Source organism: Molothrus aeneus, chromosome 2, assembly GCF_037042795.1.
Source record: "Molothrus aeneus isolate 106 chromosome 2, BPBGC_Maene_1.0, whole genome shotgun sequence".
NCBI classification, from domain to species: Eukaryota; Metazoa; Chordata; class Aves; order Passeriformes; family Icteridae; genus Molothrus; species Molothrus aeneus.
The window spans coordinates 93249388-93268754 of record NC_089647.1 but is presented as its reverse complement, the minus strand read 5'-3'; the positions used below and the strand labels follow the sequence as shown (position 1 = coordinate 93268754).

Here is a 19367-nt window from a genome sequence, read left to right as displayed (position 1 = left end):
GAGGTTTTCAAATTTTCAACTAAACTTTCCACTTTAATGTCAAAAAAACAGTTTAAACATTTATTCCACAGGGTTATTAAATACTTACTTATTTTAGTAGGAGGGCTTTGAATAAAATACAAAAGCATACAAATAAGCTGATATAATTCCCATATGTTTTTAACTGAAAATCAGATTTCTGTGAATCTGTTTAGTTTTACATCCTATAAGGCAATCAAAGAAAATATTTAGAAGCTTCTACACTATCTCCCCAGATATTGAACTTTTCTATGGAACACCATTTCCTTCCCAACCTTCCCTTAGAATATGTATAAAATGGAGAGCAGCATCTAAAAAAATGTCCCTGGGTGTTTTATGTGTTTTGGTAAAACACAATGAGCTCTTCAGAGACTTTGGACTTCAGTGACATTGTATGTGGAAACAGAGTTTTGCCTTTGTTAGCACTGAACTAACTACAGACTCAGGATCTTAAACAAATATGTAGGGTTTGGTTGTTTTTTTTTTTTTTTTCTAAGAGCACATTTTATTGGCATAACCTTCCTGAATATAAAATGCAGAAGAATATTAAATATACCAATTAATATATAGTTACCCTTCTTCGTTCAATAGAATTATTGTAAATGTACACTATATTTGATGATGCTTATATTTGATAACTCTTATGTGGAATTCACACTGAACTGTGCAGGCAGAAAATTGTGTATTCCCAACTTAACAATAACAGTTGTTAAAATCTAAATTTCCCTAGGGTCTTCCTAAATTTGTGGTCTACCAAGAGATACCATATTGTGGATTGACATTTCTTCAAATTCAATATTAGACATGCAGTAAAACCTACATCGATGAATTATCCAGTAAATGTCTAATACTAATTTTTTCTTCATTTTACAATAGCTGTGTGTCAACATGACCAATGAGAAGATACACCAGTACATCAATGAAGTGCTTTTCTTACAAGAGCAAGCAGAATGTGTACAAGAGGGAGTTGCCATGGAAACAATGTATTCTCCTGGTAACCATACCACAGTCTTGGATTTTTTCTTTCAGGTAGTTTCCAGATCCATTTTACACCATGGATATTTATACATTCTGTGTGTGTTAGGCTAATACAAACTTTTGCTTGCATTTTCAAATTTGTGGCAAGGTTGTGGGTCAAAGAGGCCATGGCTCAGTGGCTCACAGAGCTCGCTAAGAGAGCAGGGCTGCGGAGCATGCAGCATCCTCTCCCTGCCTGTAGCAATTCCCGTGCAGCCTCTGTGTGTCGAGGCATGGGGACTGCGCTGCCCTAGGGCTGACGAGGCTCTGTCCTGAGCCTGGCAGCTTCTTTAGTGCCTGAAGCTACTTTCTGGACAACTTCTAAGAAGCAAGTAACACAATCAGTTTCTAACAGATCATCATTAGTGACCATTTTTGGCAACAGAAATACTGTTCCCTACATTTCTTATAGAAGGACCAGCCTTGAACACTTACCAAAATATTTCAATATTTTTCTATTGTTCCTGGTTTTTGAGGTGATATATGTTTCTGTTTACTAAATTACAAGCTGTGTTACTCTACAAGGAGCAACTGAAATTCTATTTGTCCTGCATAAAATGAGAAAACTCTGTTTTTCATTTCAGAAACCATCAGGCTTTTTGTCAATGCTGGATGAAGAAAGCCAATCTATTTGGTCAGTGGAACAGAGTCTTTCTAAACGCATTCAGTCTTACCTAGATACATCAGATACAAATACAGTCTATTCCTCCACAAAAGATGGAAATGGTAACCTTGCCCCAAAGGATCTGGGCTCTACCTTCACTGTTATGCACTATGCTGGGAGGGTAAGTTGTTTGAATATCATGTACTTGCAGTTAATGAAAAAAGTTAACAAAACAAAATTTTACATGGCTTCTCCAACTCCTGGCTATAAATAGGATTTCACTGTCAAGTGCTAAATTTTCAGAGGACCGCTTAGAATCTCAGTGGCGTATCTAGTGTATAAAATGAGCAGCTTGCATCACAACATGCAGGATATGGTCTACCTAGCTCTGGCTCTGGTTCTGTCTTCCTTGTAGAAGGAGGTGATTCAGATCCCTCAGCAGAGATGTTTAATGCTGTCCTAGCTGGCTCCACTTTGCATACAGATGTGGTTCCAGAACAGTACAGGTTCCCTGTAGCTGCTCTGCTCTGTATGTAGATACCTGGGTTACCAGCATGAATCTGGTAAAAAAATCAAAAGCAAACCCCCCACTTTTTCTGTTAGTAGTCATAATATTTTTTTTTCCCTACAAAAAAAACCCCAGAATGTGCTAAATGTCTTTCAGCCTGACTGTAAAATTAGATTATTATTTTTTTATTCCCTTGCCTGCAGTGTTCACAGGAACAGTGTAATCAGTTCTTTTAGACTTCTTACCCTTTCCTTTCCAATACTTCATTTTCATATTGTGCCCACAATCACATACAACCCAAAGCAAGCAAGTTAGATATGTGTTTAAAGGGATAGTTTTTTGGTGTGTTTTTTTTGGGTTTTTTGTTTTGTTTTGTTTTGTTTTTTAATAATCTGACAGTGGTATAAGTAGGGACAGATCTACTTTGTGGCTCCTGATTTGGAAATAAAGCTGATGGAAGTCTGGAGTTGTGTTTTGCTGCAAGCAAATTTTTTCCTGCCCAATGATAGAAATTTGGTCATTATGGAAAGGACTATTTGAGTACTACTTAAGTTCCTAACCCAAATACTCTGAATAACTCCCTGTAGGTTCTTCTTTCATCACAAAGCCTTCTACTTAGAATCAAATTATTTGCCAAAGTTAAGTGGTTTGAATACCTCCACTATTGGGACTTGTCCATAGGAATGTGGGCACACAGTCATTAGATAACACTACAACCAAGATTTTGTGAAACTTACTAAGACTTCAGGTGATGGAATAAAGAATTGACCATGAACTTCAGATGTCTACTTTAATTTATAAACTTTTTTTATACTTGTTACACAAGTATTTTTTAATGCCATTCTGCTTATACAATTTTTTCATAAGAGCTCAAAAAGGTTCCACACCCCAAAACTTGACATGGCAGCAGCAGCAAGGCATCTACATTAAAATCATAATGAGAATAATAAGCAAATTTCTTCAAAATGGGAGAAATTTTTGTCTTATTCTCTGAAGAAGCAATCAGAAGATAAAGACCAATATTTCAGGTTCTGAAAGTTAAACTGTGAGTGGTAAAGAGGACACTTTTCATTAACATGTGTTTTAGTCTTGCATGGTTGTTTAGATTTTTTGTTTTATAACATAGACACTTGGTTTGACCTTTTCCTAATAATAGTAATGACATTTAATCTAAAAGCATGAACAAATAGACAGCTCTCGAAGAAATGTAAATCCACACATTCTTTCGAAGTCAGTGGAGGTCCTCTGATTGACATTGGCCAAGGAACTATTCCAGTTAGGTTGTTCTTTGCATCCTTACAACAGTAAAATGCTTAGCCCTGCCAAAACAGAAAAGTTCTCTTGCAACTGCTTAACTCTCCTTGCTTTAATACTAATGGAGCTAAAACCTTAAAGACATTTGCATTTCGGTGTCTTATGGGACTGTTATCATAGACTGAAATTGACAGTGTTTCATGATATGTATTTATATAAAACTTTGATGATAGTGTGACTGTACTAAATGACACAAATTGAGTTTATTCTGAGACTAGTGCGTCTTCATATGTTGAGAACCTGAATATGAAAAACTCAGATTTTAAAATTGGTGATGCTGTTCTTTAGATTGCACTATTACTACATTTAGTAGCTCTTTATAGAGGTCATTATGAAAATAATGAAAATTGTTAAAGGATGAGGCTTTTAAGTATATCAGGATTTATTGGCACTCAAAAATAAGAATTTCATATATAAAGTATCAATATAGTTTGGCAGGTTTTGAGACCCATTTTTATAGTCTGATATCAATTAAACGGGTCTAAGATAAGTGAAGTATAAAGCAATCTTACCCTCGATTGTTGCCTTCAGAGATCTCCAAATTTAAACCAAGGGGCCTTAATTTTGTTCTCACCACACTTTTTCACTGATTTTTGCTCCTTTAACTTGGTAAAGCTTCTCTGTATTTACATGAGTGTAACTGGAAATCAATCAGACCCAGAAGGTAGAGAAAGAATGACCAGTAAATTGTGACAGGTAATCCAACACAAAAGTCTTCATTTCTATAGCTTTAATCATTGATGCTCAGGTGATGTGTCCAGGCTGGCAGTTGAGGAGGAAATCGCACTGAATGCAGCAGGCTCTGTGTGAAGGCACACATCCTGATTTCTCTAGGTAACAGTTCTAACTGCAGTGTACTTCACAGCCAGTGTTTAAGAGCTACTCTGTCATTAAAAAAAACCAAAACAAACAGCTAATATTCCGTGTTGGCCCTTGGTATGAGCCACTTATGACCTTGTATTTTGGGCTTCTTTTCATCAGTAGTGTATGGCTGTAGGTCAAAGTCCAGAATGAATTAGATTCAATTCTTTACTCAGACACTTGCAGTAGCTATTTTAGCAAGTCAGAGGTGCAGTTAAACTGGAAAATGCAGTTATTAAAAATAATTCCTCACTGAAAAGACCTACTTTTGTATATTTAACTGAGATTGACAGACAATGTTTTGTGAACAGAAGTGATACATCCAGCTTTATATTCTGAGATAATTACAGCTGATACAGATTCATGTGTTCATGCAGTTTTAAAGACCTCTCTAATATGTTCTTATTTGGAGAAATTTGGTGTCAGGATACAGGTAGAAAAATTATCTTTTCTTCCACTATCAATTTTTTTTTAGTTGAATGAATTTGTGTCATGAATTGGGAGGTATTGTGCATTCCCTTAAGTTTCATGCTCAGCAACTTTTCCTAAGACTAAATATGCCATTTTATTGATCCAAGCATAATGAGCCTTAAACTATCCCAGAAAAAGCAGTACTGAGAGAAAAAGAGCAGACAGAATGAGTCAGAAATAAAAGAATGAAAGCACAATGTTGAATTGAGACAAAGAACACAGAGGAGGCTCAAAGTAACATGCAAGGGGGAAAAGAAATCCAAATAATTTGGAATCCTTATTTAATTTTCTGGCTGGATCAATACTTCAACGAAGTCTGCATGTATGATACCATTCTGAGAAACCTTGGATTTTTTTCTTATTTTCTTGTCTGTTTTGGAGGGAAGAAAGAGGAACAATATGCACATGGAGGAAATCAGCACAGGGCTCAGATATTTTAGTGGAATCTGAGAATGAATATGGTTTTACACAAATGTGACAGAATGATCCAGTGGAAGAGAGAAAATGGATTTTGCCTCATTTCTTTTGAATTTTGCTATTATTCCTGAACAAGATTAAATCTGTCTTTTCCTGCATGGGCAATATGATATATTGCTTGTGAACACACATGAACACATGCTTAGCAAAGGCCACTGTGAACATCAGTACTTTATCATATCAAGTATTTTACTTTATCTCCTAGTTTTAATTTTACAGCTGAACAGAATCCTACAATGCCTTGACACATTATGAGTCTTTTCTAAGAGCTGTTTAATGTCTTGGTATCTGAGTGCTGTAAGACAAAAAGCTTATCTGTTTTGTTCAGGCAGAAGGTAGAAGAGAATGATTTAAGGGTTTTATGACTAAAAAAAAATTAATCCTGGTGAAAGGCTTTATCTGGAGGTTGTTTAACACATTTCTCTGAATACTGGCAGTCTGATTTCTTCCAGAAAATTTCTGCTCATCTAGGGCATTGCTTTGTTTCTGATGCCTGGTATGACTGTGGGTATCCTGAGATGCTTCTCACAGACACTGTCTGGCGGGGAAGAGGCACACACAACACCTGCAAGCTTGCCTTGAGGTAGCAAAGTGTTTTATGGGTGCATCTGACCCTCAGCTGAAACCATCCTAAGAATCTGTAATACTGAATTTCTAGGTTCATTTATTGATAACATTAATATTTACATTGTGGGCTCTCACTTTAGGAAGGGCTTCACATTAATTATATCTTTGAACTGTCAGGCATATCAATAGCTGTGATTTTTGAGGAGTAACATTTCCATCATTGCACTTTCTCAAGGACTCAAAGTTCTTTAGTTTTTAAAATTTTGTGGAAGAATTAATATATCACTAAGTAAATCAGAAATGTATTGTCTTAGCACAGTGCCAAGAGACACAGCTTTACCTAATAGTCGTATATAACACATTGGTATCTGACTCCTTATTCATGTGGTCTGAATAATACATTATCATACTTTAAGCTTTCTGCTGTTTAAATTAAACTTGAATTTACAAATTAAATAAGCCCCTTGTCACTGTTTGCCTTGCCACTGTTTTGGCTTTCTGCACTGTAATAAACTGGCCAGACCTAAAGATCAACATCTTTGCTCTATAAACCAGTGCACTTAATGTTCCTTTAAGTGCAGATCAATGTCTTTCATTTCTCAGCTACCTGCATATCAAAAATACCTCTCAGCTGTCAGCTCACCTTCACCAAGGCAGTCTTCTCTCAAATGCCTTGTATATCCCAGGAAGACTCTGAAACTGAACCTCTAAATCAAAAGACAAAAGGAGGTGGATTAATCAATAAGGATGCTTTCATTCTCACTATTTTTCCCCAGGCTGAATCCCCAGACAGAACAATCAAATCAATCTAATCTAAACTGTACCAAGGCATATAAAGGCAACCTGACACAGATTCTGGTTTTCACATAGACAAGACAGTCTTGCTTTTTCTTCCTTTCTCTCTCTCTTGCGTTCTTTAAGTAGTCTTGATTTTGGATTTTCACTTTCCAGAGAAAATGATAAAATGCTTTCCCCCACCCATCTCTTTTGTTGCTAAATAATTCCTTCTTTCAAAATGCTATTCTATCAAAGTGTTAGAATAAGACTTGCAGACTATAAAATTATTTAGCTCACTCATTGCTTAACAAGACTTGTTTTGGGAGGTTTATAAACCCAGTGATACTTAAAAAATGGTACATGCAAGTGTATCACTTACATTCAAGTACTGGCAGAAAATTAGCAACTACAAGTGTCTCCCTGTGCACTGAATTGTCCTTGGACATGTTCTCAAAAATTTCTTATTTGCTACATGAACTAATTATTGTCTTATTACCTAAAATTTACAACACAGGCAAAACTGAATTTCTCAGCTGCATTTTGCTATAAAATTAGCAAAATTTTCATTTTTAACTGGGAATGCAGCCAAATTGTTCCTAATATTCCAGGTGGTGTTTTCCTAGCTTGTTTTAGGGTTCCTACCAAATCTGCCATTAACCCTGAGCTTTTTTGGCCTATCACAAGATATGAAAATTATTTAGGAAAAAAAAAGATGATTTTAAAGAATTGATGAAAACTATGTGTAAAGGGGGTCCTGTTTATAAAGTATATGGGGATATCCAATAAACTTGCAGAAAATCCCTTAAGCAAGTCAGATGTTATGAGAGAGAATACTTTTGTTCAGAAGAAAATATACACAGTCTTCTGATTTTCTGGCATGAAGATAATTAATGAAGCAAAGAGGCAAAAATATGTGAAAAGATAAGAGGAATACTCAGTTCCCAAAGTCAGCTCTGTGCATATCTGGTGAGTCTCCTGTTTTCTGGGTGTTTTAGCTCTTGATTGTATCTGGTAGTTCTTATAATATTAAAACCGGCTATGCTAACTTAAACAAGCAGAAAACAGGTTCAAAACAAATAAACTTAGGGTTTTTTTGGGTTTTTTTAAAACTTAGTAATTATTGAAACTCCTTGACACAGAGTCTTCTTAATGAGATCTGGAAACACAGATTTGAGGAGGAAATGCAAGTCAAGAGATGCTAAGCACAAAGGCAAGATACAGCCTGCAGGACGAGAGCTCCTTCATGGGCAGAGCGCTGAAAGCTGAGAAGGGAGCTGGTGATGGTAGATGGAAATACTCCTCAATAGTTTTCCCAAAATATTCAGGGCTAGATGAATATTTGGCCATAGCCATTATGGCTTATGTTAAGCTTTCCTTCTTTATGAACTTAAATTTAGAAGGAAAGCAGACCCAGCTCCATTTTGTTTTAATCTCTTATAATGAAATAAAGCACAGTGTGGGACAGTATTTTTTTTAAAATAAAAATATTTCAGCTATTCAGATACTACATAAAAGTCTTGTTTCCTTTGGCTAACACAGACATACAGGTTTACACACTGTCTTCCCTAAAAAGTCATCATATAAAGCAAGAGAAAGCAAGCTGTGATAAAAAAAGTGACAATAAGTAGTATGTTTTATAATACTGGACCCATTATCTAAGTGGGCGCACATTTCCTGTCTAAAGCATACAATATTTGCTTGCTTTTTTTCCTCCCCAGAATAACTATCCACTGTGCTTGAGTGCCAGCCAGTGCAGAGTTTGGGTCAGGTTTGTTTTACAAACACAATGGAAGAAAACTGAGGGAAATATATATGTTTTAGGTGGCATGTAGTTTGCCATCTCTGATGAGGGCAAGAGTAAATCAACAAAATTGGCAGCTGAAAGAGGACTTATTTATTTTTCTATTTTGTGGGACTGGCAATGACTATGGAACCCTAGAGTGTCATTTCATTGAGTCAGTTCTCATGTCCTTAGGCAGCGAATTAATTTACCAAGTCTATGGGAAAATTGTTTAGAGTGTTAGCAATTTCTTCATAAAAGGGAATCCCCCTAACTTTATCTATTTTATGTGATATTAAACATGTCTTATTAATATAGTTCCAGAAGTTTGTGATGTATTATACTAGCATTAATACTGTTTTAATCTAGACAGTTAATCATGATATAGTATCTCCCACTGCTATACTTACCTACTCTTCCCACCAATACTAATTCTCTTCTTCTAATTTAGAAAGCCCAAGATACTCAATTAGGAACTGGCATTATGGATTTGTCATATAAGTCCTGTTAATTACCTTTTATGGACCAAGATAGCACAACATTTATGTTGAGTACACTAAAAGCATTTAATAGTATACTTAAAGAACTCTTATAGTTTGCTAACTGTATTGTATGTTCTTAGGAAATGCAATTAGAAAATGCATGACATTGGATCTGTCATGGAAAAGAACCATAATTCTCCTGTTATACCTTGTTCATGTCAGAAGCCATAGTAATTACATAATTTGACAATTACTCACTCTAACAGATTATGCACTTCCAAATCACGTAATTTCTTTTTTGAGCAAGATAGCATTGCATAATTGTCAAGTGACCCCATGGAAAATTAATGAACAAATTACTGTTACTAATCTTAATTATATATTTATGGCTTTATTAAATGTACAAGGATAAAATTACCCCAAACACCTAAGGGGCTTAGGATATAGATCCAATACAAAAAATTAAAGAAGGCTTTACATGGAAACATGGTCCCAAGGTAAATAAAACTGAACTGTATTCTAAGTTCCCATTAATACCTGCCTAATCATGCAAATACTGAAATCTATAATTTTCTTTCTTTTTGACTTAAAAAATCCCTTTGGATTCTACTACTATGCAAGCCAGAGCTTCTGTAAATTAACTAGTTGTTTTTCATCCATCCCCATACAAAGTTAATAAAAAACTAAAAAAACAACTGCTTTCTTGTCTTAGTGCTCCTTTTCTATGCAGTGTCTTCAGGGATAGGCTCAGTATTAAAAGAGACATTTGGTTGTATGTCTTCATTTTGGATGTACCCTCAGCACCTCTGGCTAGAACTCAGATTTTGCTCAATTTTTAGAGTGTCTAGCACATGTGTTAGAATTTATCTGCAGTCAGATGACAGATGCAGGGACAATCCAGCTGTCTATTATTGAAATCACAACATCAGGCAACTGAGGTGACCCAAAATCCTCATGGGCATAGTTGTTGGAAATGTAAATGGGATTTGTGTATAACCTATTGACTGAACTTATCTCCAAAGGATACATCAATGGTTGGAATTTGTCCTGAGTGTGAGTTTGGACTCAGATTATTTTGTCATGGTTAGTGGGGACAGTTTCCCATTGACAAGGAGATCTGTGAGCTGGGAGTGACTTGTTCATCCTACAGGGAAAGCATTGTTTAGGTCAGTGTCTCCTGCTTTACAGTACATATTTGATTCAAAGCCTTGTATTGTGGAAATGTTTTTGAATCAGTCCAATGAAATTTCTGTATAGTTTCAGAGGCGCGTAATGTTCAACAACCAGTTCTTCTGGTCAGCATTGTAGGCTCTTAGAAAATGCCAAAAGATACTACCTGGTGCCAGCCTTCAACTGTTGAGTGAAAAAAAACATAACTTCATTTCTAGTGCTGTAAGATTTTTAAAAGATGCATTGGTCATTACTAATGATGTTGCAATATTTTATTATAGGTTACATATGAAATTGCTGGTGCGATAGAAAAAAATAAAGATTCCCTTTCACAAAATCTCATATTTGTAATGAAAAGTAAGTAAATGCTTTTGTGGTTGCTGTTGTTAGAAATCAAGATATTATGACTTGATTTTAATTTTCATTTTCGTTTTAAGAGACATTTATAAGTATTTTATTTCCAGTAAAAAAAAAATCACCCCTATCTTTATCAAGTATTTACATACAGTATTGTTTGAAATTTGCTCTAATTTAAAAGCTTTTAGATTCATGAACATAGAGCATCTTTATCATGTGATTTAAAGAAAAAGATGTAATATGATCGGTGAGAATGACTTACAGAAGACAATGAGTATGAACTACAGCAAAAATAAAACTTATAAAACAGGGGAAGGAAATTGGGCTCCCAAAATCATAGAGGCAGCAGTGGGTTGTACTGCACTGCTTGAGTACCTTTCTAAAAGCAGTAACTTGTGGGCGTTCTTATGGTTTTTCAGTGAAGAGATATAAATGTCCATTGAAATGCAAAATTAAGAGCCTTTCAGTGTGCATGTTACATAATTATGCCTAATAATAATAATGCAACCAATTAATTAATTAATTAATCATAATTAATGATTCATATTTTAATTAATGAAAACCTCTCTCATTTCCCCTTTCTGGAGAGGAAAAAAACAAAACATTTTCCTCAGGGAAATGCCAGTGTCACCCTGAGTGTCATTTGTCTTCTCTCCAACCACTGTAGGGTTTTCCACTTAATATATTATATACTTATATTTCTTTCCTTAGAAATAGAGGCCTGCTGTTAAAATTGATTTCATTTTAGCAATTTTACTGTAAAATTAGCCAAGCACCCTAGTAAAATAATTGGTGCATTTTAGATGCAAAAACTGTACATTCCGAATGAAGAAAGAAATTAAAGAAATTACCTGGAATATAAGCCTATTGATTGTAGTTTTAGAGATATTAAAGTTCTCACTACTTGGAATATAGATGATAATCTGCCAAAGAGCAGGTATGACAACCTCCAGTACGTTCGATGAGAGAGCATTCTTCCATTCTTCCACGTAATCCCTTTTGCACTTTCATTGCTGTTTTGTGTAATCGGCTATGCAACTGTTAAAAAGCAAGAATGGAGGATGGATATAAAGAAATTGGATATATAAAGTTTAATGTGGGTGAGGGTGAGTATATATACAACTGAGGAGTAATAATAGTAATAATAATAATAATAACAATCAATTCTGCTAGAATATTTAAAAACATGTGAGTCATTTGAGATCTAAATGCCTTCTTTTTTAAGTGATTTAGGCTTAAAACCTGTTGATTGTCAGTGACATATTTCCTTTGGAGTCAGTTTCATAAGTTGTGTAATGTATAACTTAAGTGCATGCTTCCATTGATTTTCATTGAATTTCATTTCCTCAATCAAAACTTTTAAACTATAATTACATTAAATTAATTTGTATATATGTGTAGGAATGTGGAACATACCTGCCTGAAAAGTATCAGAAGAGAATTTTGACATAGGATGTATCTGTTTTAATTTGAAAGACATAATTTCTATGCCTGTCCTAATCCTACTTAGTACATTTTAAACATATTGTGCCCACTGATTGTGCTGAAATAATTTCAATTATCTGTTTCCATATCTTCCTCATAAATTTAGTGTTCTTGTTAAGTAAGGAATCTCCACAGAAAAAGAGAAACAAATCTATTGCATTTATCATATAGTAAGAAACCTGTAACCAGTTATTACAGGTTATTTATTTATAAAGAGTAAACTGAAGATTTTTACCTGTTAAACTATTATTTATGATGCTTATCCCATTCATCTTTCTGTGGTTTTTGTTTATTCATATGATATGTGTGATCATAATGCCAGTTTTCTAGTTCTTAAAAAAATTACTGGAATTCAGCATGGTTAAGGATGTATCACACAATGAGTTCTTAACACTTATTGGTGCTGAGGCAGTACGAGCAGCATGTAATTATCATGTTCATCTGAAAAACCCTGTGGCCATAAATCCATAAAGGATAATTAGACTGAAATTAGGAGAAAGTATACTATCTGTCTTAAAATTCAGATTTTTTTTTTGTTTAAAAGCACCTCCTGGAAGCATATGTACAAGTAATAATATATCTGTATGCCATTGTCTTTTTTCTGTAAATGTTTTTAAGTGTGATCTTGATATAGAGAAACCAAATTTTCTACAGTTCTATTCTTTGCATTGCCTTTTTGTTAAATCCCTGCTCATGCTTTGTGTATATATAATTCAGTGCAATGAGTGTGTATAATTTATTTCTGCCAAGTGCCTTGATTGTTTCTAAAAACTACATGTTAGGAAATTGTGCAGAACTCATCTCTTATATTGCTTTAATAGATAGATAAATTGGGAATCTGTAATGGAACAAAATTCAGAGGTGATGTTCCCATAAGTAATTAAGTTTAGACAGATCAGTCTGAAGGGTTTTGGTTTATGTCCTCCATTGGTTCAGCACAGGACCTGAATATGCTGAAAAGAGTGTTACTCTTTTCAGACATTGAATTTTCTTTGATAACTTTGATAATGCTAATTTTTGATTTTTCCATTTGTTTTAGGTTTAATTATTTAATTCTCTCCTTTTGTGTGTCTTTTTACTGACAAATAAATATAATTTTCTAACTTACCTTTTATCTTCATGCAATTTTTTCTTTTTTTTTTTTATTTCCAGCTAGTGAAAATGTGGTCATCAATCAATTGTTCCAGTCCAAACTGACACAAACTGGATCACTTGTTCCTCCATATCATTCCCTTAAAATCAAAGGGTGCAAAGCAGCTTTGCTCAGTAAAAAAACATCTGTAACCTGTGCAAGTGGAGAAGCAAAGAAGTATATTGAACTCAGCAAGGTAAGAATTTAGGATTAGTTCTCAATTCTTTCTCCTCTTGGCTCCTTGAAGATTTTTTCTGTTATTTTGTCATTTCTGAAATCATCTTGTTCTCTGCTTCATTCTCTGTAGTCATTGCGTTATTAAAATAATTTAGTACTTAGTACCAACACTAAAGCAGCAAAAGTGAGAAAATGTTCTAATTTATGAACACTAATAATTCTGGTTCAGAAATCTCTTTCTTGGACTCTTTGAGCGGAAGGTCAAACAAGATGATGAGGTCTTTCGAGTCTGAATCATTCCAGGATTGCCTAGTTCCAAGGCTTACTAGCAGTCAATCCAGTCTAAGTAATTTTTGGTTCTACAGGAATGCTTCTTCATTTTTTCTCCTTGAAAGACTTTATGGTGAATAGTTGAGTAAATTAAGACATAGGAAGTGGAAAAATAAAATCTTAATATTCTTATTATGTCAACATGAGAAGATTTCTGGTTTGCTAAACAGAGTTTTGTGTAATTTCATATGAAGATCAAATGTAAATTTTGGCTGCCATTGTTATTTTAAATGGTGTCTTATAGTAAATTTTCCCAGTCAATTTTAAATCAAATCAAATATGCCTTATTTCTAAGCTTACTTCTTTTCCTGCTAAGTCAGACAAAAAACTTAAAAGAAAAACCCAAAGTAACACCATCCACAAAACCATAAACAAAAGCAAAAAAAGAGAGGAGCAGGAGAGAAACTTTGAAGATTATCAGAAAATTAATTGTTCATGTCACATGGAACATCTCTCTTGAAAAGAAATAATGTGATTTAGTGAGTTAATTCATGACAGAGCTTTGGAATTTATCCTTCTAGAAAAGAAGCACTCACTTCTCACAATACATCAGCTGCTTCACCAGGCTTCCTGAATCTTACAACTCTATTTTTGGTCTACAGCTGCATAAAATTGATTCTGTCATGGGATTAAGGAGCCTGCACTCATGTGTCATTGTGGAAGGCTTTAGCAATGGGACTTTCCTTATAGTCCCCCTGCTGATAACAGCATAATTCCTGACTACTGTTCTTGTCAGTAATCTCAATGGAAAAACTTAAATTGAAGTGAATGATGTTGGTTTAAGGCTATATTTAGCGAACAGCTGAGGCCTTACAAGGTGCCTTTAGGTGCCTTTCCACTGTAGTAACAGCTTCCTAGAGGAAGCTTCCTAAGGATGTGAAAAACATCCTAGTCCCATACATGGGAGGAAGTATGAAAAGCATATCTGAGTTAAAAACCAGGGCAAAACACTGCGCAGTTGGGATCTCTGAAATTATGCTGGTTTTGACATGTCCAGAATTGCTTTTAACCTTTAGTTACTCTCTTGAGAGACAGAAGACATTCAATTCCCTTGGGAGTCATGATATCTGAAGTCAGAAATTTCAGATTCAGTGAGAATGTTGTAAACCTTTAGGCATTAGTTAGAAGGTGGGAAGAACTTCATCCTTCGTCTGTCTGCAGAGACAAGGATGGCTTTGCTTCTCAAGCACAGGCTTTCAGAAGAGCTGTGCAGGTGAGACAGAACACATTGTTGATACTAAGTTGGCTTAATTTGAGCAAGGTACTGGGTTGCCCTGCAGGACTGGAGCAGAACTTTAGGAATCTAAGCTGTTCCATTGGCAAAAAGCAACTCGTTTTTTTGGAATAGGCACTCATTGCAGGAGCTGGAAGTAGGTAACTTCTTAAATTCTATTGTGGATCAAACCCACATCTCTAACTGTGCAGTCCCAAGTAATTCCTTCCCTTTTTCAGTATAGCCTTGAAAATCTGCTGTGGTGGACTGAAATAATGTTTAGTTTGTTATTTTCTGCTGTAATTGCAAATGCAATGTAAAGGGCTTTTTCTTGTCAGCTTAAAATTTAAATTATTATGAGTTGGAAAATCATAACCACTGAATTTTAATTGGAGTTTGTTCAGAGGTTAATGGCAATAAAGACAAGAAAAAAAAATAGAATGGAGGAGGGAGAGAAGGAGGGACATTAAGGCAAAAATTATCAACCAGAGACTGATATTCCTTTTATATCTGAGGTTTGAGTCACAACATACATCATACTGTAGGCAGTAGGAATCATGAAATGGGAGGTACTCATGGTGCTGTGTATGGGCAGTAAGCTAGGCTTCACCTATCCAGGGAAGGGAATTACAGAAAGTTAAAGTCAAATAGGATTTTGTTATGAGTCCCCTCCTCTTTCATCTTGTCACTGCAATCCTAGCTAAATGCTTGGTTATATAATTATAAATGTCTCTTCATATTGCCGTGTATCTGTTTACCTTTCCATAAATGACTCTTGATGCTGAGCATGCCTCTTTGAACTAATGCTAGCATGGTAGGATCCAAGACAACAATGCATCCATTCTAAGGCAGACATGAACAGATCTTTTAACTGGCCAGAAGTTTGGGGCACATAAGGAGTCACAGGAATTTGGGGATGCCAGGTCAAGCCTCTGTGACTTATGAAGATCATGTACCCTTTTCAAATAAAAGATATCTTCATTGACACTCTCACAACTCTTGCTCACATCAAATCTTGCTCCCTTATTTTTCTCTAATCTTTTCCTGGTGCATATTTTGGCTCTGTTGTCCTCTCCTCACTTGCTTTGGAAGAATTGGTATGTTTCAGAGTTTATACAGCAAAAGTCTTTAGATATTTTTTAGGAGGAGATTTTTAGCTTCTTAACAGAGATTTCAAATATACATATATGTGGGGTTTTTTTCTATAGATTAGAGGTAAAGATATTCCAATGTAAAGCTGTATATTACAGGGCAATAGAGAGGTACAGCTTGTGTGATATAGCCTTTTTCCTTAGCCCATAGCTGAAGATTAAAGATGTCCAAGTTTTGAGAGTTTGAATGAAATTTATTTTTTGCCTTTGTATTTTTTTTCATTTTTCATTTGATTTCTCTTTCTCATTCTGAAACAAATTTTTCTTTCCCATGGGAAGTCATATGTAACATGGGAGAGAGCAAGTAGGAAGTGTTGTTCTTAGATCTCCCACTAAGTCAAGAAGCAATCTTGAACTATTGATTTAAATATTGAGAGGAAAGTGTGACACCATTATACATAAAGTGGGAAAAATTCTATTTTGGTTATATTCCTCAGTTATTTTTAAACTTTAATGAAAAATGTCATTGGGGTGCTAGTGGTCCTTTTTATGAGAAAAACTAGCAATTTATTTACAGATGCGAACAGGATGGGGCTGCTGGGATAGCATCTCAAGCTGTTTATTTTTCAGCATCAGTCTCATTACATGATTATTATAATGGAAAGATGCTAACAGCTCACTGTCCAGGCAGCAGGCCAGAAAACTTAATGTGACAGCATACTATATAACTTGCTTAGCCAATTACATGAAGCAAAAACATATTGACAGTAGTTCTATCCAATCACCATATGCTCATGTAGCTTTAGTTAAAACAATGCTTACTTATTTTCAAATACAATACCTGTTTATAAGAGACAACACACAGAGCACTATTCATAAGCTTAACCTTCTTAATATCTTGCTAGATCAACTTTTTGCTACTTAGAAAGCTTATACAAGTACTAATACACAGCTTTATTGTTCTATTCCCATATCTTTTTTACAGCTTAAATGATTTTTCTGCTGCTTTAGCACTGTTCACAATTCTGCTGTATCTGAAGCCTGTCTTATGCAGTTTTCAGAAGGCCAAAGCCTTCTGATTTTATAGATTCCCACAAACTGGAACAAGCAGATCTTTTTACTTTTTAGTTTTGAAGTTGAGGGAGAATTTGCCTTTAAAATCTCATTGCATCCTAGTAAGTGAAATAAAAAAGAGCTCCAAAGTTTAGCATGGTGAGTAGAAAATTGCTTGCACTACAATATTTTTAATGGCATTTGGCTTGAGTGGGCCAAGCTGAGAAGATGTAAGCTTTTTTGATAAAACTGGAAAAAACAGTAGGCCAGAATATGCTGACTCAATAGAAGGGGATTTCTTTATGGGGTAAGTGGAAGAAAGGCAATGGAGAGTCAGAGGTGAAAAGGTTGTCATTGATAAGGGGGTTTAAATCTCACAGCTTTGCCAAACCCTGGAATGCAATAATTTTGCCAGCCTTTCTGTGGAAAGTTTAACAAAAGACCCTAAATTCTGGGGCCACTTTTAGTATGATTATTTCCGTTTCAGTCTCAAAGATAGGAAGTAGAGCAGCGAAAAATAAATTAATTTTCCCCTCCCAATTCTGGTGTATGGGGTAACATTGGTTCTAATGAGATAGGAAGTTGTTAATAATTTATATCTCAAATTGGTTAAAACGTATTAAAAAAGAGAAGTTTAACTGTGTTTTCATGTGCAAGAAGAAATTAGAAGATTTTTTTTAAATATTTGTATTAGTGTTTTGCTGTTGAGATTGTTTTAAATGATCTGTACTCTTAGATTTACTGACTTTAACATCTGCCAAAGGCATAAGGCACCTTCTTACAGAGTTACAGAATTATGCTACTTCTAGACTCTATGGGATACTAACTGCACAAGTCCTACTTCCACAGACCTCTGAAACTTATTGATTTGCCCAGTTATTTGTTAAAGGTGTATTGTCATTATAATGTATGTAGCTGCTTTTGAAATCAAAACTTACCGGTCATGGCTCTGCAAATACCTGAGGATATTTATCCACTTCCCATTTCTTTCTGAAACTCAATCCTTGTCTATGGCACTATGTTTGTACAAATTTTTGCCTTCATTAGTCAACTGCAACAATGACAATAAAGGTCTACTGCCCATCTTGAGATAAAATTGTTGAGTGTGTGCTTTTCTCTTCCACAGCTGTTGAAAAAGAAAGGAACATCCTCATTTCTTCAGAGACTGGAACGAGGGGGCCCAACCACTGTGGCAATACAGCTCAGGGTCAGTGAACATCTTATGGACAGAAATTTGCAAAAGAATCTCCAGGTGTTTTAAAGGCAGTGTTAGCATTCAGAAACACATAATCACATAAGCGATTATATGCAGGTACTTTTATTAAGAGCTCTGGGTGTCAGGAGTATTCAACTCAAATCTGACTCCGACCATACATTTGAGATGATCGTGTTTTTATCTTCTATCATTATATAACTTTCACGTTAATTATTAAACTTATATTGTTCTATTGTATACATAGATTTCAGTCAAGCATGGCTTCTCATGGTTCCCCCTTAAATTTCTAACATAGTTTCTCATGATTCTTCTTATGATTATACAATAATTATATTTAGTTACTAAACAATCATCACATCTAACAATTATATCATTTATCATACTGCTTACGCAGGTGCAGTGATCTGAGAAAACACAAAGCCTAACATTTTCATAGTCTATCTTTAACATTTTCCAGGGCTCCACTATTAGCAGGATTACCCCCTGCAGATTGCAGTAGAAGAAAGAAAAATCTTATGTTTGAAGAAGCGACTTGCATGACCTGGTCAACCCTTTTGAGAAAATAATGTTAAAAAGTTAGGAAGAGCATATGTATTGAACAATAGTCATAGCTCATAGTCATAAGACTGATTGATAATTGCTGTTTTGTTGGTTTTTTCTCCAGAAATCACTTGCCGATATTATTGGGAAGCTGCAGAATAGCACACCACATTCCGTTCATTGTATAAAACCTAATAACTCCAAGTTGCCAGATACCTTTGATCATTTTTATGTGTCTGCTCAGCTGCAGTATATTGGTGTCCTAGACATGGTCAAAATTATCCGACATGGGTATCCAATACGTCTCTCTTTCACTGACTTCTTGTCAAGGTAAATTTTTTCAGGTTTCATAAAACCTTCTTTCTTACCTATAGTACAAAGCCTTCTGTCATGTTCTGGTAGCGCTTGCCATGTTGTTTTGCTTATGTGTATTTCAGACTTTTTTCAGAGAAAATCTTGTCTGCCTGCAAGGGGTATAGGCCTGTTACTTTTTAATTGAACAAATAATGAACTTTATAAATAGATTTATAAATTCATAAATTTATAAAATTTATATTGATATGTAGAAATGTATTTATAAACATCATCAGAAAAATTAAGTTTTAAAAGTATGACCTCATAAAGGAGCCCTTTTTTTACAAGTTATGCTATTTGTATGATTTAAGATATATAAAATATTGTATATAGTCTGTAGATAATTAAAAAGGAGGAGAAATAGTCTAATTTT

The 19367-nt window shown here is 34.9% G+C and overlaps 1 protein-coding gene across 1 annotated transcript in view; it reads left to right on the top strand.

The window, feature by feature from the left end:
- MYO16 (myosin XVI) overlaps nucleotides 1–19367 on the top strand; it is a 358751-nt gene that overhangs the window by 258403 nt on the left and 80981 nt on the right. The window contains exons 22-27 of the mRNA XM_066545334.1: nucleotides 895–1047; nucleotides 1620–1820; nucleotides 10328–10403; nucleotides 13041–13216; nucleotides 18011–18091; nucleotides 18765–18970. Of these exons, the coding sequence (XP_066401431.1) occupies nucleotides 895–1047; nucleotides 1620–1820; nucleotides 10328–10403; nucleotides 13041–13216; nucleotides 18011–18091; nucleotides 18765–18970 (893 nt within the window). The remainder of the gene's footprint in view (nucleotides 1–894; nucleotides 1048–1619; nucleotides 1821–10327; nucleotides 10404–13040; nucleotides 13217–18010; nucleotides 18092–18764; nucleotides 18971–19367) is intronic.